The sequence below is a fragment of the Engraulis encrasicolus genome, chromosome 6 (assembly GCF_034702125.1).
Source record: "Engraulis encrasicolus isolate BLACKSEA-1 chromosome 6, IST_EnEncr_1.0, whole genome shotgun sequence".
NCBI lineage: Eukaryota > Metazoa > Chordata > Actinopteri > Clupeiformes > Engraulidae > Engraulis > Engraulis encrasicolus.
This window is the reverse complement of record NC_085862.1, coordinates 30,746,995-30,761,994: the sequence shown is the minus strand read 5'-3', so window position 1 is coordinate 30,761,994 and position 15,000 is coordinate 30,746,995. Positions and strand designations below refer to the sequence as shown.

Sequence of the window (15,000 nt, the reverse complement as noted above, 5' to 3'; positions counted from 1 at the left end):
CACACACATCTACACTGATTACCAGCCCTTCCATGTACTAGACAAACACACACACACACGCACACAGCACGAGTACCAGCCCCGGCAGGTCAGATGGACTGCCTGGACATGTGCAGAGAGATACGGTACACGGCACACACACAAACATGCATTCCACCTAAGAAAAATATCAACTTGTATGCCAAGTACCAGCCCATGCAGGTCAAGAACACACACAAACACGCACACCCAAAAAAACATGCATTTGTATGCCATGTGATTCAGGGATTCTCTGGGGGGTGGCATGGAATTTAGAGGTAACGTCATGACACACACACACACACACACACACACACACACACACACACACACACACACACACACACACACACACACACACACACACACACACACACACACACCTTTTCTCCGCTGTATTAATCTGCTGTTCCTCATCTCCTCCATCTCTTCATCTTTCCTCCAGATCCGCTATTTCACTCTCCACAGCACAAAGTACTACTGGAGTGACACGGCCCAGAACTTCGTAGTGTTCACGTAAGTGTTGCATAACAAGTCATTAGTGCCTACAGAGATCCCAGTGAGGTTGCCCAGTAGCACAGGGCAAATACCATCGAAGCGCACGAGCAATTGATGTTAATCAGGGCTGTAACGATGTTGTATCAAACCGATAAACGCAATTCTCACAATACTGCATCGCAGTGCAAGAAGGCAGTATCGTGATAAGCCCTTTCAAAGTTCTGTTACCCTTCTGGCCAGAAAACAACCACATATGTGATGGTGCTTCAAAACATCATTATTATTTAAAAAAAAAACAGTATTAGTAGCCTCTTGTGACCGGTTCTACCTGTAAACGATCATAGTTTTTATTAATGAGATAGGAACGGAATCGTGAGCTAATGTTTATGTAAATGGTCCACTGACAGTGGGTGTGTCACTTCAGCCCAAAGTAAATGAATGAAGGAATTAAGGAAACAATTTCATTCAATGAATTGCCGTTCTGTCTGCGCTGTGTGTCCCTTCTCCCCCCCTGTAGTGGCCTGGAGGATCTGGAGGTGTCATGCTCCGCCGTCCACTCGAAACACAGCACAGGCCTCTCCAGGAACCAGCAGGAGTACAGGTAGAGTGGACACACAAGCACGCACACACACGCTCACAGACAAACGTGCACACACTGTGCCTGGTCACATAGACAGACACATACAAAGTCTGTGCGTAGTCGGGTATATACGCAGAATGTTCAGGCCAGTACTCTCTGTACGGTACAACATGCATCTGACCAAACCTCCCCTCACTTCCCCTCATGCAAGTAGATAAGAAGCAAACAAAGCGATGAATTGATGTCTTTCTTGAGTCTTGTGGCTTTCGGAATAGAACACGCTGTCATGTCACGACTGCTAAATTTGTTACTTTCTGTGTTCCGGCTGTTCAAACAGGAGATTATTCTTCGGAGTGAATGAAATTGCAGTGAAAGTGCCTTCCGTCTTCAAGCTGCTAATTAAGGAGGTAGGTGATAAGGAGAGAAAGTGTGTGTCTGTGTGTGCGTGTCTGTGTGTGTGCGTGCGTGCATGCATGCTTTTGTGTCTGTTGTACGTGTGTGGGTGTGTATGTTCCTGTCTGTCTTTCTGGCCGTCTGCCGCTGTGGGTGCTGGTGTGTATGGGGATGTCTGTCTCTCTCTGTGTGTCAGTAACTATACGTGTCTGTCTGTCTGTCTGTCTGTCTGTCTGTCTGTCTGTCTGTCTGTCTGTACGTGTCCTCTGTCCTGCTCTTCACCTGAAATGCCTTTGCAGCAAGCGCATCATGTTACGCTCCTCATAGCCTTGCCGTCTTCCACAGCCGGCCCAAGATAATGATTGGCCCATTAATTATTCATCTGCCTGCAGACGTGATTGAGGCACGCTTGCAGGATGGGATGTAAAAAAATTCCCTCTACTTGTTCTGCCTCTCCTCAGTACTGTCTAAATCGGTCTCAACTTGCTGTCATTTTTTATCCCTCAAAACGGGTTTTATCCTTCAAAATTGGGTTTTCACTTCACAAATGCGCCGTGTCAGACCTGGTGTCTTTCTATCAGTGTGTGAAGTGAACCAACCGTACTTACTATGTCAACTTCACGAATGCTTAACTAAACACTCTGAATTTGTGGACTTGCTTTCTCTCTCGCATGTTTCTATCACACTGCTAATGTACACTGTGTATTTACCTCTCTGCCATTTCTCATTTCATTCTCTCTGTCTCTGTCTCTGTCTCTGTCTCTTTCTCCGTCTCTCTCTCTCTCTCTCTCTCTCTCTCTCTCTCTCTCTCTCTCTCTCTCTCTCTCTCTCTCTCTCTCCCTCTCTGTCTTCCCCCACACCTCTCTCTCTCTCTCCCTCTCTCCAGGTCCTCAACCCCTTCTACATATTCCAGCTCTTCAGTGTGATCCTGTGGAGTGCGGATGAGTACTACTACTATGCGGCGGCCATTGTCTTCATGTCCGTCGTCTCCATAGCTACCTCCCTCTACACCATCAAAAAGGTTAGCGCACGCACACACACACGCTCGCATGCATGAACACACACACGCACGCATGCATGCACACACACTCCATAGCTAGCTACCTCCCTCTACACCATCAGAAAGGTTAGTGCGTGCACACACATACACACACACACAGACACACGCACGCACACACACACACACACACACACACACACTGCATAGCTAGCTACCTCCCTCTAGACCATGAGAAATGCACATACAAAACCCACACACTCAAACACCCATATACACCCTCACAGACCCACACACACACTCACAGACCAACACAGACACTCACATACACGCTCACCCACATATACACTTCCAGACCCACACATACACACTTGCAGACCCACATTCATACTTGTATACACAGTCACCCACATATACACCCACAGACCCATATACACAAACTCAAAAGCACACACACACACACACACACACACACACACACACACACACACACACACACACACACACACACACACACACACACACACACACACACACACACACACACACACACACACACACACACACACACACTCCCAGTCCCCCCACATTCTCGCGCAGTCAGACACATATTTCAGACACGGGCCTAAGAGTGCCCCTCTGCACTAAGCTCCCACATCAAACGTGGGGAGGACCCGTCTAATCCAGGCCCATTCACTCCACGCACGGGCCCATCTCTGCATGGTCTGCTGGCCAGGGTGAGCGTGGGGACACTGGGGGCCCGGAGGGCAGGCAGACGGGGAGAGGCCTCCGCCGCTGTACCAGGAGGGGACAATGGGGACCGAATATCTAAATATGTCTCTGCACTAGGGAAACTTCGGACCAGACTGCACCCGGTCCAAGATAAACTCTCGGAACAGTGGATTAGTTTAAAAAGTCCTGAATATCAAACGGTCCAGAAATATACGGCGGATTAGTTCTGTGCTAAATTAAACTGTTATGTATTGTTTTGTCTACAACAGCGACAGAAAGAACAGAATATTGTTGGAAAACTTTTAATAAGTCATACATGACACATTCACATACTCTATTGCTTGAACTACTTATCATATAGGGAAAAGTAAGGGCTTGAATTACTTATAGATTCTTGAGACTACTTTTCCAGTCTCAAAACATCTGACTTGTTATAGTAGTATACAAAAAGTCTATACAGTAAAGAATGGCCAACGTAGCAGCAGTGTATCGTCATGTATCGGTACATAAAGCCTGCGCTCCTCGTCTCTAAGTCAGCATCATTTTAAAGGCAAGGGAATTCAAGAGAGACCACCAACAGTTCAGAGAACTGCTACACTGTACCCTCAGAAATAAACAAATAACAAAAGCAATGAATAAGTGCATCGTTGCTTTCCTTAAAAAAAAAAAAGTGATTAGCAACAACAACAACAACAGCGTCCCCTTGAGAGATTGGTTAGCGAAGCAGTGGGAACCCTGTTTGTAGAGGTGCCAGCTCCTGTAAGGGTACAGTAACCTTCACAGCAGTGGCAGCGGCACCAGCGGCAACACCCGCAGTAGAGAGAGAGAGAGAGGGAGAGGGAGAGAGGGAGAGAGGGAGAGAGAGAGAGAGAGAGAGAGAGAGAGAGAGAGAGAGAGAGAGAGAGAGAGAGAGAGAGAGAGAGGAGAGAGAGAGAGAGAGAGAGAGGAGAGAGAGAGAGAGAGAGAGAGAGAGAGAGAGAGAGAGAGAGAGAGAGAGAGAGAGAGAGACTGTGTGAGAGAGAGAGAGAGAGAGAGAGAGAGAGAGAGAGACTGTGTGAGAGAGAGAGACTGTGAGGGAGAGAGAGATCGCACCCCAATACCGAATTCACGTAGTCAGGAGAGAGCAGCACTATCCTCTTGCGTCTGCATCGCATCACAGGCCTGGCTGCCTGGCCCCAGTCAATGCTTCTGCTGCATAAGCCTTTTTGCCATCCACACACACACACACACACACACTTGAGCTCCGCACCGCACCGCACCAAACCGGAATGGCGAAGCTGCTGATGCGGTTGCGAGAAGAGCAGAGCAGGGGTGCATTTCACGAAAGCGTAGTTGTTAGCAGTTAGCAACTTGGGTAGTTGCCAATGGGAAATTGCATAGCAACCAACAAAGTAGCTACCGTAGTTAGCAACTACACTTTCGAGAAATGCACCCCAGAGCAGGGAGAGAGGGGGCGAGAGAGCCAGGGAAGGTTCTGCTGATCTCCTGCACTTACTGAGGCGACCCAAAGTGCCTCTGCTGCTGCCACTGCTGCTGCTGGTTTTACTGGACCTCAGCTGGCAGTGAAACACCCTACAGCAAAAGGCCTCATAAAGCCGGTTAGAATCACTAAAGTAGTTTAAATCTTTCCTTATACCGCTCACATTTGGTATTTCTTTAGGATGCACCGCATTGCACAATGGTCATTTTTCAATTTCAATTTCGTAATCTCAATTTCCACGTAATTTCAATGTCCTTGTATGACCTGTGCATGAAGAAACTGCAAATAAAAGCTGGCTTGACTTGCCTTTTCTCCAGCATGGGCAGATTTCAATGTGGCCATGTGTTTTATAATTTAGTGTTTTGAATTCTTGTTCATTTTTTTCTACCTTTTTTTTCCTGCAGCAATACGTCATGCTTCATGACATGGTGGCAGCTCACAGTATTGTCCGAGTTTCTGTCATCAGAGCCAATAACGGTAAGAGGCTTCATCAGGGATCAAGTCCAGCTGTCTGGGCTTCCCCGAGAACCCCTTTGGTCTCTCTCTCTCTCTCTCTCTCTCTCTCTCTCTCTCTCTCTCTCTCTCTCTCTCTCTCTCTCTCTCTCTCTCTCTCTCTCTCTCTCTCTCTCTCTCTCTCTCCCCGTCTTAACCTTGACCTTCTCCCCAAGAGAGTGCTCCTCACCCTCCTCAGTGGAGCAATAGTGTCACACACGAAGTGTTCAGAGAGCAGTGTGTGATATTATGGAGGGGGACCAGTGCACTCAGGACTGTATCTGCCTGGAGAACAACACTGTGGCGAGCGATGGTGGCATGGCATGGCATTCTCCCTCGGGTCCTTTGAGGTTTCTAATTGTGTGTGGGTGTGTGTGGATCGGCTTTGTAGGGTGGTGGTGTGTGCCCTACCATCTGCCTGTGCGTGCAAATGAGAAAAAGAGGGAATACTTGTATTAGAGGGAGGTACACTAGTATTGTGGGGCAGAGAGAGAGAGGGAGATGTAGAGAGAGAGAGAGAGAGAGAGAGAGAGAGAGAGAGAGAGAGAGAGAGAGAGAGAGAGAGATATAGAGAGAGAGAGAGAGAGAGAGAGAGAGAGAGAGAGAGAGAGAGAGAGAGAGAGAGAGAGAGAGAGAGAGAGAGGGAGATGTAGAGAGACAGAGAAAGAGAGAGAGAGAGAGAGAGAGAGAGAGAGAATGTGCTGGAGGGTGTCTGGTGCAGTGGCCTCTGCTGGCAGTGACTCAGCAGAGAGGGGGGGGGGTGGTGGGTGGTAGTGTGTCTCCCTCCCTGGCCATGGGAGTGTGAGTAATGTGGGGCTGCTTAGCCAGAAAGGGGGACAAGGCGATGAGAGGGGAGGGGAGGGGTGGTGGCGTGTATGTGTATGTTATACCAGTCTGCTGCTTTGATCTCATACTTCTACCGTCCCTGTCCGTTCTCCGGCACTGGCCGTTGCTGTGGAACTCTGGCTTTTCTCTTCCCTACCCTGTTTACCTCTCTTCTGTCTACCTCTGTCCCCTTTTCCTCCCGTCTCAGCTTTCCTCACTACTTTTTTCTGTTGCTCACTTTTAAATACACGTCTACTGGTTTACTCCATTTCTCCCCTTCTGTGTTCATCTGTTCACCTTTCACCTCACTATTACCATATACCCTCTCCTTTGCATGTATACGTGTATTCGCTTTTCATCACCCCGTCTCCTGACCTGTCTGTCATTGCTAACCCCCTCTTCTCTTTCCCATCTCCAATTTCTCTCCGTATCTGTTGCTTTTTGCTCTCTCTTTCCTCTTATCTCTGGACATGTCTTTTATTGCCTATTTGCTCCCATTTGGTCGTCGTCCTCCTCTCCTCTCCTGGTCTTGTCCTGTCGTGTGTTCTTATGCGTTTGTTTTTGTTACGCCCATTGAACTGCCTCTGTGGATGAAAGGTGCTAGGGGTCATTGACGTCGTTTTCAGAAGCTGACGTCAGGTGTGGGGCCCCCACAGCTAATATCACTATTGTGTGATGTTTGGACAGTCATTAATTGTGCAACATTGTGTGAATCGTGGCTGAACTGCCTGACTTCTGCTGCTTAAAAACGTCAATGACATGAAAATAAGCTTACCTTGCCTTGTCCTGCCTGTAGAAATCGAGGAGGCCATGTCGACTGACCTGGTCCCTGGCGACGTCATGGTTATCCCCAGCAACGGTACCATCATGCCCTGCGACGCAGTGTTGGTCAGCGGAACCTGCATCGTCAACGAGAGCATGCTCACAGGTGAGGTTAGGGGCGGGGCTCTGAGCCTGGCTCCTGCCAGACACGGCGTTATAAGTTTGCTATTATTAGAATGGCAATGACCAAGTCGTAGTGCATTACTAAATGCCCTGTGTTATGTCATAGTATGGTAGTAGAGTAAAGTAGAGAGTAAAAGGTAGAGTAATTTATTTGTTACATACAACCCTAGCCTCAGGCTAGCGTGCAGTGAAATGACATAGGTAACTCCATATGTGCAGAAAAATATAAATTAAATAAATTTATCATACATCATAAAATATAAGTATGCTTGACTATGGTACTTGATTTCTTAATTTATGACTATTACAGTGCGTCACTGGAGATATGGCGTGCATTAAGGGGCTACGATAAAATGCTAACAAAGAACACTCCTGACACTATGAGTTGATGAGTAGCTCTGTGGGATTTCTCAGATCAGAGAAGAACAGGGTTAAGTACAGAAGCATGGTGGGCTGTTCCATTTAAAGATAATACTTCCTCTTTCCATCTAAATAGCGTTAATGAATAAAAAGAAAGATTAATTTAGTGTCCTCAATTGACATTTTAGAAATCCCCACATGCATTGGTGGGAGGTCTTCTGTAGGCCAAGTGTAACTGAGTTCATCAAGAAATCCCGAACATGCTTTTGAAATGGCATATTAGAGTGGCTTCCTCCCCTTGTGAAAACCTTTATGTAGGTCATGGCCTTTGATAAGTGTTTCAGTTTTGTAAGTGTCCCCCCGCACTTTGAGTATTTGTTACAATAGACTTAAATACACAGTACTTCTGTAACAATTTTGATCCCCTTTTCAGTGCAGGAGTCAACACACAGTAAGCATTATGCGTTAATTTTACAGGGCCCAGTCTTGGGCCAGGATCCGGGCCTACCTTAGCAGAGCATGTGTTTCGGTAAGGGCGATGAAACTTGTGAATCACTTGCGGAAAACAGTTATGATCTTCAAAATCAGAAAGAATGTGTTCATACAAGTCTTGGGCTGGCACACACACAATTTAATAGATTTACATGTTGCCGTTATGGGCACTCATTTAACATGTGAAGCAGCATAGCCTTGGGTTAAAAATAGTCTCCATTTACCTTGATTTTATGAAGCAATTACCGCTGCCATCAAGCTCTGTAATGAAGTTATTGCCAGCAGGCTGGATGCAGAGCTGGCCGCTGACTGCCCTGAGGGTCATTTCAGTCATTAGGTCATTAGTGTGGTGAGGACTTGTATGGCAACTGATGTTGCATATCAATGTGAAGTCCTCCTCTTGAGGTATGCCTCGTATAGCAGTGACATAGCAAATCAAAAGAACGACAACAACATGAGATTGGACTATAATGGGGTGTTAAAATGTTCTGGGTGTATATTGGATCAGCCTGGTTTTACCGTACCACAGTTAGTTTCCTGCAGAGATGCTGGACCTGCTGTAATGCTCTACCGTACAAAGGCAAAGAGCAGTAACTACGCCAGCGTTGAAACTTAGGGGAAAATGCCATCAACGCTTCTGTGAATTAGGTTGGCTATTATTTTATTATTATTATTATTATAATAATTATTATTATTGCAAATTTGACATCGCAGTATCTCTATAACGGGACACATTTGGACCATGAGCCTTTGTCACAAGATATAGTTGTAATGAAGTGTAATGAAGACCATTTTCCGTCAAAAACATACAATTTTGGAAAAAAAGATGTAACTACTACACTTTGCCTTTGTAGGGCAGTGCTGATTACAGGTGGGAGGACTGAACTCTGTTGAAGTTTGAAGTCAGTCCAGAAGACCAGGGCCCGGTTGCACAAGTTTTCTCCCTTAAGTGTGACCCTTAAGGGCTCATTTTCCCTTAAAGGGGTGTGCCACTATTTTGGTGCTTAATACAGTTAAAAACGTTTGCCAGGGTTTATAAAGGTGGTAAAGTGACTTATTTTTCATGTAAGCCGTTGTCTTGCTTTAAGACAAGTTAAAAGAGGGAGCATGTCGCTAAGCTAATGAAAGTCAATGGATCCGTGTAGCATGCTACATGCTACAGTGATCCATTGACTTTCACTAGCTTAGCTACATACTCCCCCCAAAGAAGGTGGATCTAACAAGAAGCGTAATTTTGTTTCTTTTCCGGTATCCACTTTATGTCGGGTGCGCAAACACCTCAAAAAGAGAAGAAGAAGTAGGGGACAACGCCCCCTTAGGAGACCCAACTTGAGCACACGCTTTTGCATTGAGTGGGCGTGTTTTGCGTTATCTTGGTTTGATTCAGTATTTTTGCTCCCTCTTTTAACTTGTTTTAAAGCAAGACAACGCTTAACATGAAAAATAAGACACTTTACCACCTTTATAAACCCCGCACAACGATTTTAACTGTATTAAGCCCCAAAATAGTGGCATACCCCTTTAAGTAAAGGATCTACTTAAGGGTGTTGCACAGAATGCATTAATGTGCTTTGTGCAACCGGGCCCAGCCCCCAGACACGGTAGCATGCAGGGAAATTGAGCAGAAGCTTACGGATGGCAGGCTAATACCGGACAGGGATTAAACGCTGCTACTCAAATCAGACCCATGAACCGAGAATGTGAACGCTGCAAAAAGGTTTTCAAGTTGCAAAGGTTTGTTTTAAAGTGTTTTATTATTGTAAAAAGTAATGCAGTGCATCAGTTAAAAACAGTTTTTCTTAGTACTTTAAATCTCCAAATTTGGTCTCCAAAGAGGCACCAGCAGAGGCCTATGGCGGCAATCCAACGTTGCTATTCTTTACTATATTTAAACTCTCCACCCATGGGAATGTGGCCCAGTCTTGCTAAAAGACTTTACGTTCCCCTCAAGGGATTAAAAATATGCAGCCGTTTGGTGCTGATAAAGCATTGTCAGCTTTCTTACATTTTTTAGAGAGATGTAAAAGCACCGTCATCTTCATTGTTGTCTTAATTCCAGCGCTCTTCTCATCTTTGACCATTGGATACTAAGATTATCCAAGAGTATCCAAAGTATCCATGCAGTAGAGTGACTTGATATTTTTAAGTGGAGTCAAAAAGTGGAATGCAACAGACTAGAAAGCCTGTATTGTCCTAATGCACAGCACAATGAAATTAAAAGACTCTCTTCAAGGTACACACAGCACAATACATAAAAGTATTATGAATATACTAATCAAATCAAGTACAAACTACATATATACAAGTACAAACTTCAAACTTCATAGCCACTTGTCTTGTCAAGGTACACGCAAGGTACACGCAAGGTGCACAAGACATAAAAGTATGATGAATGTAAAATAAAAAATCCCATCAAACTACATAGCAACTTCTGCTGAACTGTGTGTCACCATCTTACCTGTCTGTGTCCCCAGGTGAGAGCGTGCCGGTCACCAAGACCAACCTGCCCAACCCGCGGCAGGGTGACAGAGGGGCGGGCGATGAAGCTGACTCAGTGTTCTGCACGGAGGAGCACAAGAGACACACGCTCTTCTGTGGCACCCACGTCATCCAGACGCGCTTCTACTCCGGCGAGCTGGTGAAGGCTGTGGTGGTCCGCACTGGTGAGGGATGCATGCACACACACACACACACACACTCACACTCACACTCACACTCACACTCACACTCACACTCACACTCACACACACACACGGACACACACGGACACACACACGGACACACACACGGACACACACACGGACACACACACACGGACACACACACGGACACACACACGGACACACACACGGACACGGACACGGACACACACGGACACACACCCTTAAGACACTACACACCAGTCCACACCGGTGAGACACACACACACACACACACACACACACACACACACACACACACACACACACACACACACACACACACACACACACACACACACACCCATACATGTGCATTTAATGTTTGATCAGTTGAGTTCACATGCGACAAATGAGTGCATTTGGTGGCAAAATGTAGTAACAAGACAAGACTTTTAACCCATAAGGCCTTTTGCAAGGATATTTACCATGTAGGTTGAGCTTTTGTTAGCCTGGGTCTGGTGCTGTTCTAACTTTCTACGCACAGTATTGTATTTGCATGGTGATGCACAGTAGTCCCTCATTCTAAGATGTAGGGATGGCGAAAATTTAAAAAACTCTTAACCGTCTACTGAGACTCATTAACCGGTGGTTAACCGGTTATCTTAAATGTATACAACGTTCGCGTGCCTGATCTGCACAACACTGATTTTTATTTCATTTTATTTTTCACATAAGCCTTTTTTTTGCTGCGCAAACAGGACCTGCCATGTCCAGTCACTGTTGCCAGATTGAAAATGCTGAATTATCGTACTAAAACCTCAAAATTGTCTTTTTGGGAGGAAATTATTATTATAATTATTACAACCGGTTAACCGGTGGCAGAAAATTTTAACCGGTTAAAGTTGATCCGGTCGACTATCGGTTAAATGGTTACGGGTTAACATCCCTAATAAGATGTTGTTGGTAATGTTGGTTGGCTACAGGTCTAAGTGTAGGTTTAAACCTGCACATCCAAGCGTCTGACCTGGCTGCAGGACAAACTAATGACCGGATAAAAAAAAGAAAAATGTCCGCTTGAGCCAGGATTTTCTGCTCCCACGTGTTTTATTTTTCTGTGACGTTTCGGGTTGAAGCCTTTCTTCAGATGTCTTTTTTTCTCTTTTTATCTGGCTACATTTCTCACACACTGTGTTTGGTTCGGTTTCCTTGGTGATATTGGGCAACACCATTTCCCACAACCAGCACTTTGATAAACGGCAGGCAAGATTTCACAATAATCCCATACGGAAATTCAGAGGAAATCGTGGTGAGGTTGCTCAAGTTGCTCAAGAAGTTGTGCATCATCACCTGTGTGTGTGTGTCTTTGTGTCTGCTGTGTGTGCGTGTGCGTGTGCGTGTGTGTCTGTGTCTGTGTGTCTGTGTGTGCGCGTGCGTGTGCGCGTGTGTGCGTGTGTGTGTGTAGTGCATGCACGTGCGTACGCAATATTGAAATGGTACTGGTCTGTGTTTTCTATGCAACAAAGCTTCAGTTGAACAGAAGAGTATGGTGTGTTGTGTTGAATGACTGGTGAGGGTGTGTGTACTGGTAGGAGAGCAGCAGCAGTGTGCTCTGCTCCCCAGTCATTCTGGGAAGCCCAGCTGGTGTTTGTGTGCTCTCTCTCCACGTAGTGATCACATTAGCTTCAGACCATCTGGTTACGGGAGGATACACCCGTACTGGCCTGAATGGCCCCCTTTGTGTCGTCTGTGTGTGTGTTGTTTGCTTCGTGCCGCGTTGGGATGTTTGTGAGCATGTTCTGTTGCATTCAGTGGTTTCTGGGATTTGTGCAGAGAGGAGGAGTCTCCTGTAACGAGCTGAATAGACCAATGATGATGCGATTGAATTCGTGTGTTTTTGTTGTTTTCTTTCGAAGAATATGGTAGTGTCCATGTGGGACCTTTTCAAGGGCTGCAGTCCTTATCTGTCCAACAGAGTTGAAGTGAACATTAAACTATTGAATTTAAGGTATTTTGTATAAATTAAGTATAGTTGTGATTTACTTTGAGACTAAAAGAAACGCAGGCCTTCATTTTGTCTCACTGCCATGTTGATGAAGTGTAGTAATATTGTTACTCCACCCCACCCCCATCTCTCTCTCCCTCCCCTTTCCCACCCTTCCACCCTGACCAGGACTCAAAATTAACTTTTTTTATCCCCAGCCAAAATCTTAGCAAGAGTGATATAGTCAAGGTCAGAGCTCTAAATTAACACTTGCCAACTAGTTAAGTTACTCACCCAGTACCCTATATCTCTCTCTCTCTCTGCCTTGGTATCCTTTCTGCAGGTTTAAGTTATTCACAGAGCCTTCTCTCTCTCTCTCTCTCTCTCTCTCTCTCTCTCTCTCCCCCCCTTGGTCTCCCCCTCTCTGCAGGTTTCGGCACAGCCAAGGGGCAGCTGGTGCGTTCCATCCTCTACCCCAAGCCCACGGACTTCAAGCTGTACCGCGATGCCTACCTCTTCCTGCTCTGCCTGGTGGCCGTGGCTGGCATCGGATTCATCTACTCCATCGCCCTCAGCATCATCAACAAGGTGACCACCCTGATATACTGTACTGTATAACCATGATAATCGATACGCACAGTATTATAAACATGGTGGCCACGCTATATATGGCCATGACAGTCGTCAATACGCACAGTATTATAAATGTTTTATAAGCAAGGTGACCACGCTATATATGACCATTATAATCAATATGCACAGTATTGTAAATGTTTTATAAGCAAGGTGACCACGCTATATATGACCATGACAGTCATCAATATGCACAGTATTATAAATGTTTTATAAGCAAGGTGACCACGCTATATATGACCATGACAGTCATCAATATGCACAGTATTATAAATGTTTTATAAACAAGGTGGCCACGCTCAGTATGACCATTATAATCAATATGCAAAAGGTGACCACAGTCAATAGGACAATTGATATGTGCAGTATTCTAAACAAGGTGATCACCATGCTGTATACAGTATGACCATGATAATCAATATGCACAGTGTTGTATACAAGGTGACCACGGTCAATAGGACAATCAATATGCACAGTATTATTAATAGGGTGACCACCATGCTACATATGACCATGATACCGGTAAATAAAATATACACAGTATAATATACAAGGTGACCACAGTCAATATGGACTCACTAGGTTGCTGCACATATGGCAAACGTGTCACTATCCTAGGATGGTCATTATCTTCTCTTTTAGGGATACTGCACAATGTATTGCAAACATGTCGATATCAATATGATCAATATCCTCTTAGTTAGTCCTGCTGCTGCACAATGTATTGCAAACATGTCGATATCCCAATATGGTCAGAATGCACTCACTAGTGCTACTGCTGCATAAATGGCAAGCATATCAATATCTGCACAATGTTTTGCAAATATCTCAGTATCAAAGTACACAATTTTGGGATATTGATTTATTTGTTTGGTAGGGCTTTGTTATTTGTATGGTAGATGATCTTTTGAAGATGCTTAAATAGAAGATACTTTTTTTGCTGTAGATATCGATGCATGCAGCATATTAGAGAGAGCCCTGCTGCCCTTTCCTTGTCCACACCCCACCCAGGCCTTTGCGGTGTGGACAACAATGAAAGACATCGATTGTACCATATCATCTGTCACATGCCCGAGTACCCTTGGTACTGTGTTTGAGCAGTGCACCATTTTTCCATTTCATACAAGGCCAAGGTGCACTAGTCACGTCTCCCTTCAGACAAGAAGCAAGACGTACTCTACGCCGCCGTTACAAACTCACTGAAATTGTTTTATTCCATGGGCAAAAAAGAAATGCTGAAATTGGACTACCAGTACTTTTTAAAGAAAATGCTGTCTTGATTTGTCAGCTCCTTAATGGCAGTTACTTTTATCGCCTCCCTAAAATGCACACACATGCACACTGTAGCAGGATGACCGGCGACGGAGTGGACAAGAGACAGTTTTCTTCCCAAAGGAAAAGCTTTTCTTTTATTTTTCTTCTTTTTCAAATTTTCTTAAAAGTGCATTTTTACAGGGCTTCCAAAATGAGCAAAACAAAGGTGAGCAAAAGTCTCATGGCAAGCGTGCCAGACTACAGCATAACAGCTTCTGAGCCACTACTTCCATTCAGTTCTGAGACACAACTGTCTCCTATGCTGCTCCCCCCACACTGAGGCTCTGAGCCATTATCAAACAAACAGCCCCTCCCCTCAGGTAAGACCATTCAGCAAAATAAATCAATCAACTCGATAACAATACTTGAAGCCCAAAATAACAAACCAAAGAAATACAAACAAAATACATTTACAACCAAAATCATTTTCTTTAGCCGAAAATCCTTTCTATGCATAATAAAATACATTTCAAACAATCCCTGTTAAAACTCCCCCGTTAAAAATGGTTTGCCCCGCTGAACTGTGGGCAACCCACTATAAATGCACAGTGGAACATTCCCTCTGGTTCTCTCAATAAGGAAGTGACTGCTGCTGGTAAGTTGGTGATGAACTGAATC

At 45.1% G+C, this 15,000-nt stretch overlaps 1 protein-coding gene across 3 annotated transcripts in view; it reads left to right on the top strand.

Moving 5' to 3' along the window:
* Positions 1 to 15,000, top strand: part of atp13a3 (ATPase 13A3) — a 73,786-nt gene that overhangs the window by 29,071 nt on the left and 29,715 nt on the right. For 2 of the 3 annotated variants that reach the window (XM_063201234.1, XM_063201233.1), the window contains exons 6-13: positions 464 to 534; positions 1,034 to 1,117; positions 1,434 to 1,503; positions 2,376 to 2,510; positions 5,103 to 5,175; positions 6,812 to 6,948; positions 10,292 to 10,475; positions 12,866 to 13,023. In XM_063201234.1, the coding sequence (XP_063057304.1) occupies positions 464 to 534; positions 1,034 to 1,117; positions 1,434 to 1,503; positions 2,376 to 2,510; positions 5,103 to 5,175; positions 6,812 to 6,948; positions 10,292 to 10,475; positions 12,866 to 13,023 (912 nt within the window). Of the gene's footprint in view, positions 202 to 463; positions 535 to 1,033; positions 1,118 to 1,433; positions 1,504 to 2,375; positions 2,511 to 5,102; positions 5,176 to 6,811; positions 6,949 to 10,291; positions 10,476 to 12,865; positions 13,024 to 15,000 lie in introns of all 3 variants that reach the window. The other variant, XM_063201236.1, reaches the window with a different exon arrangement.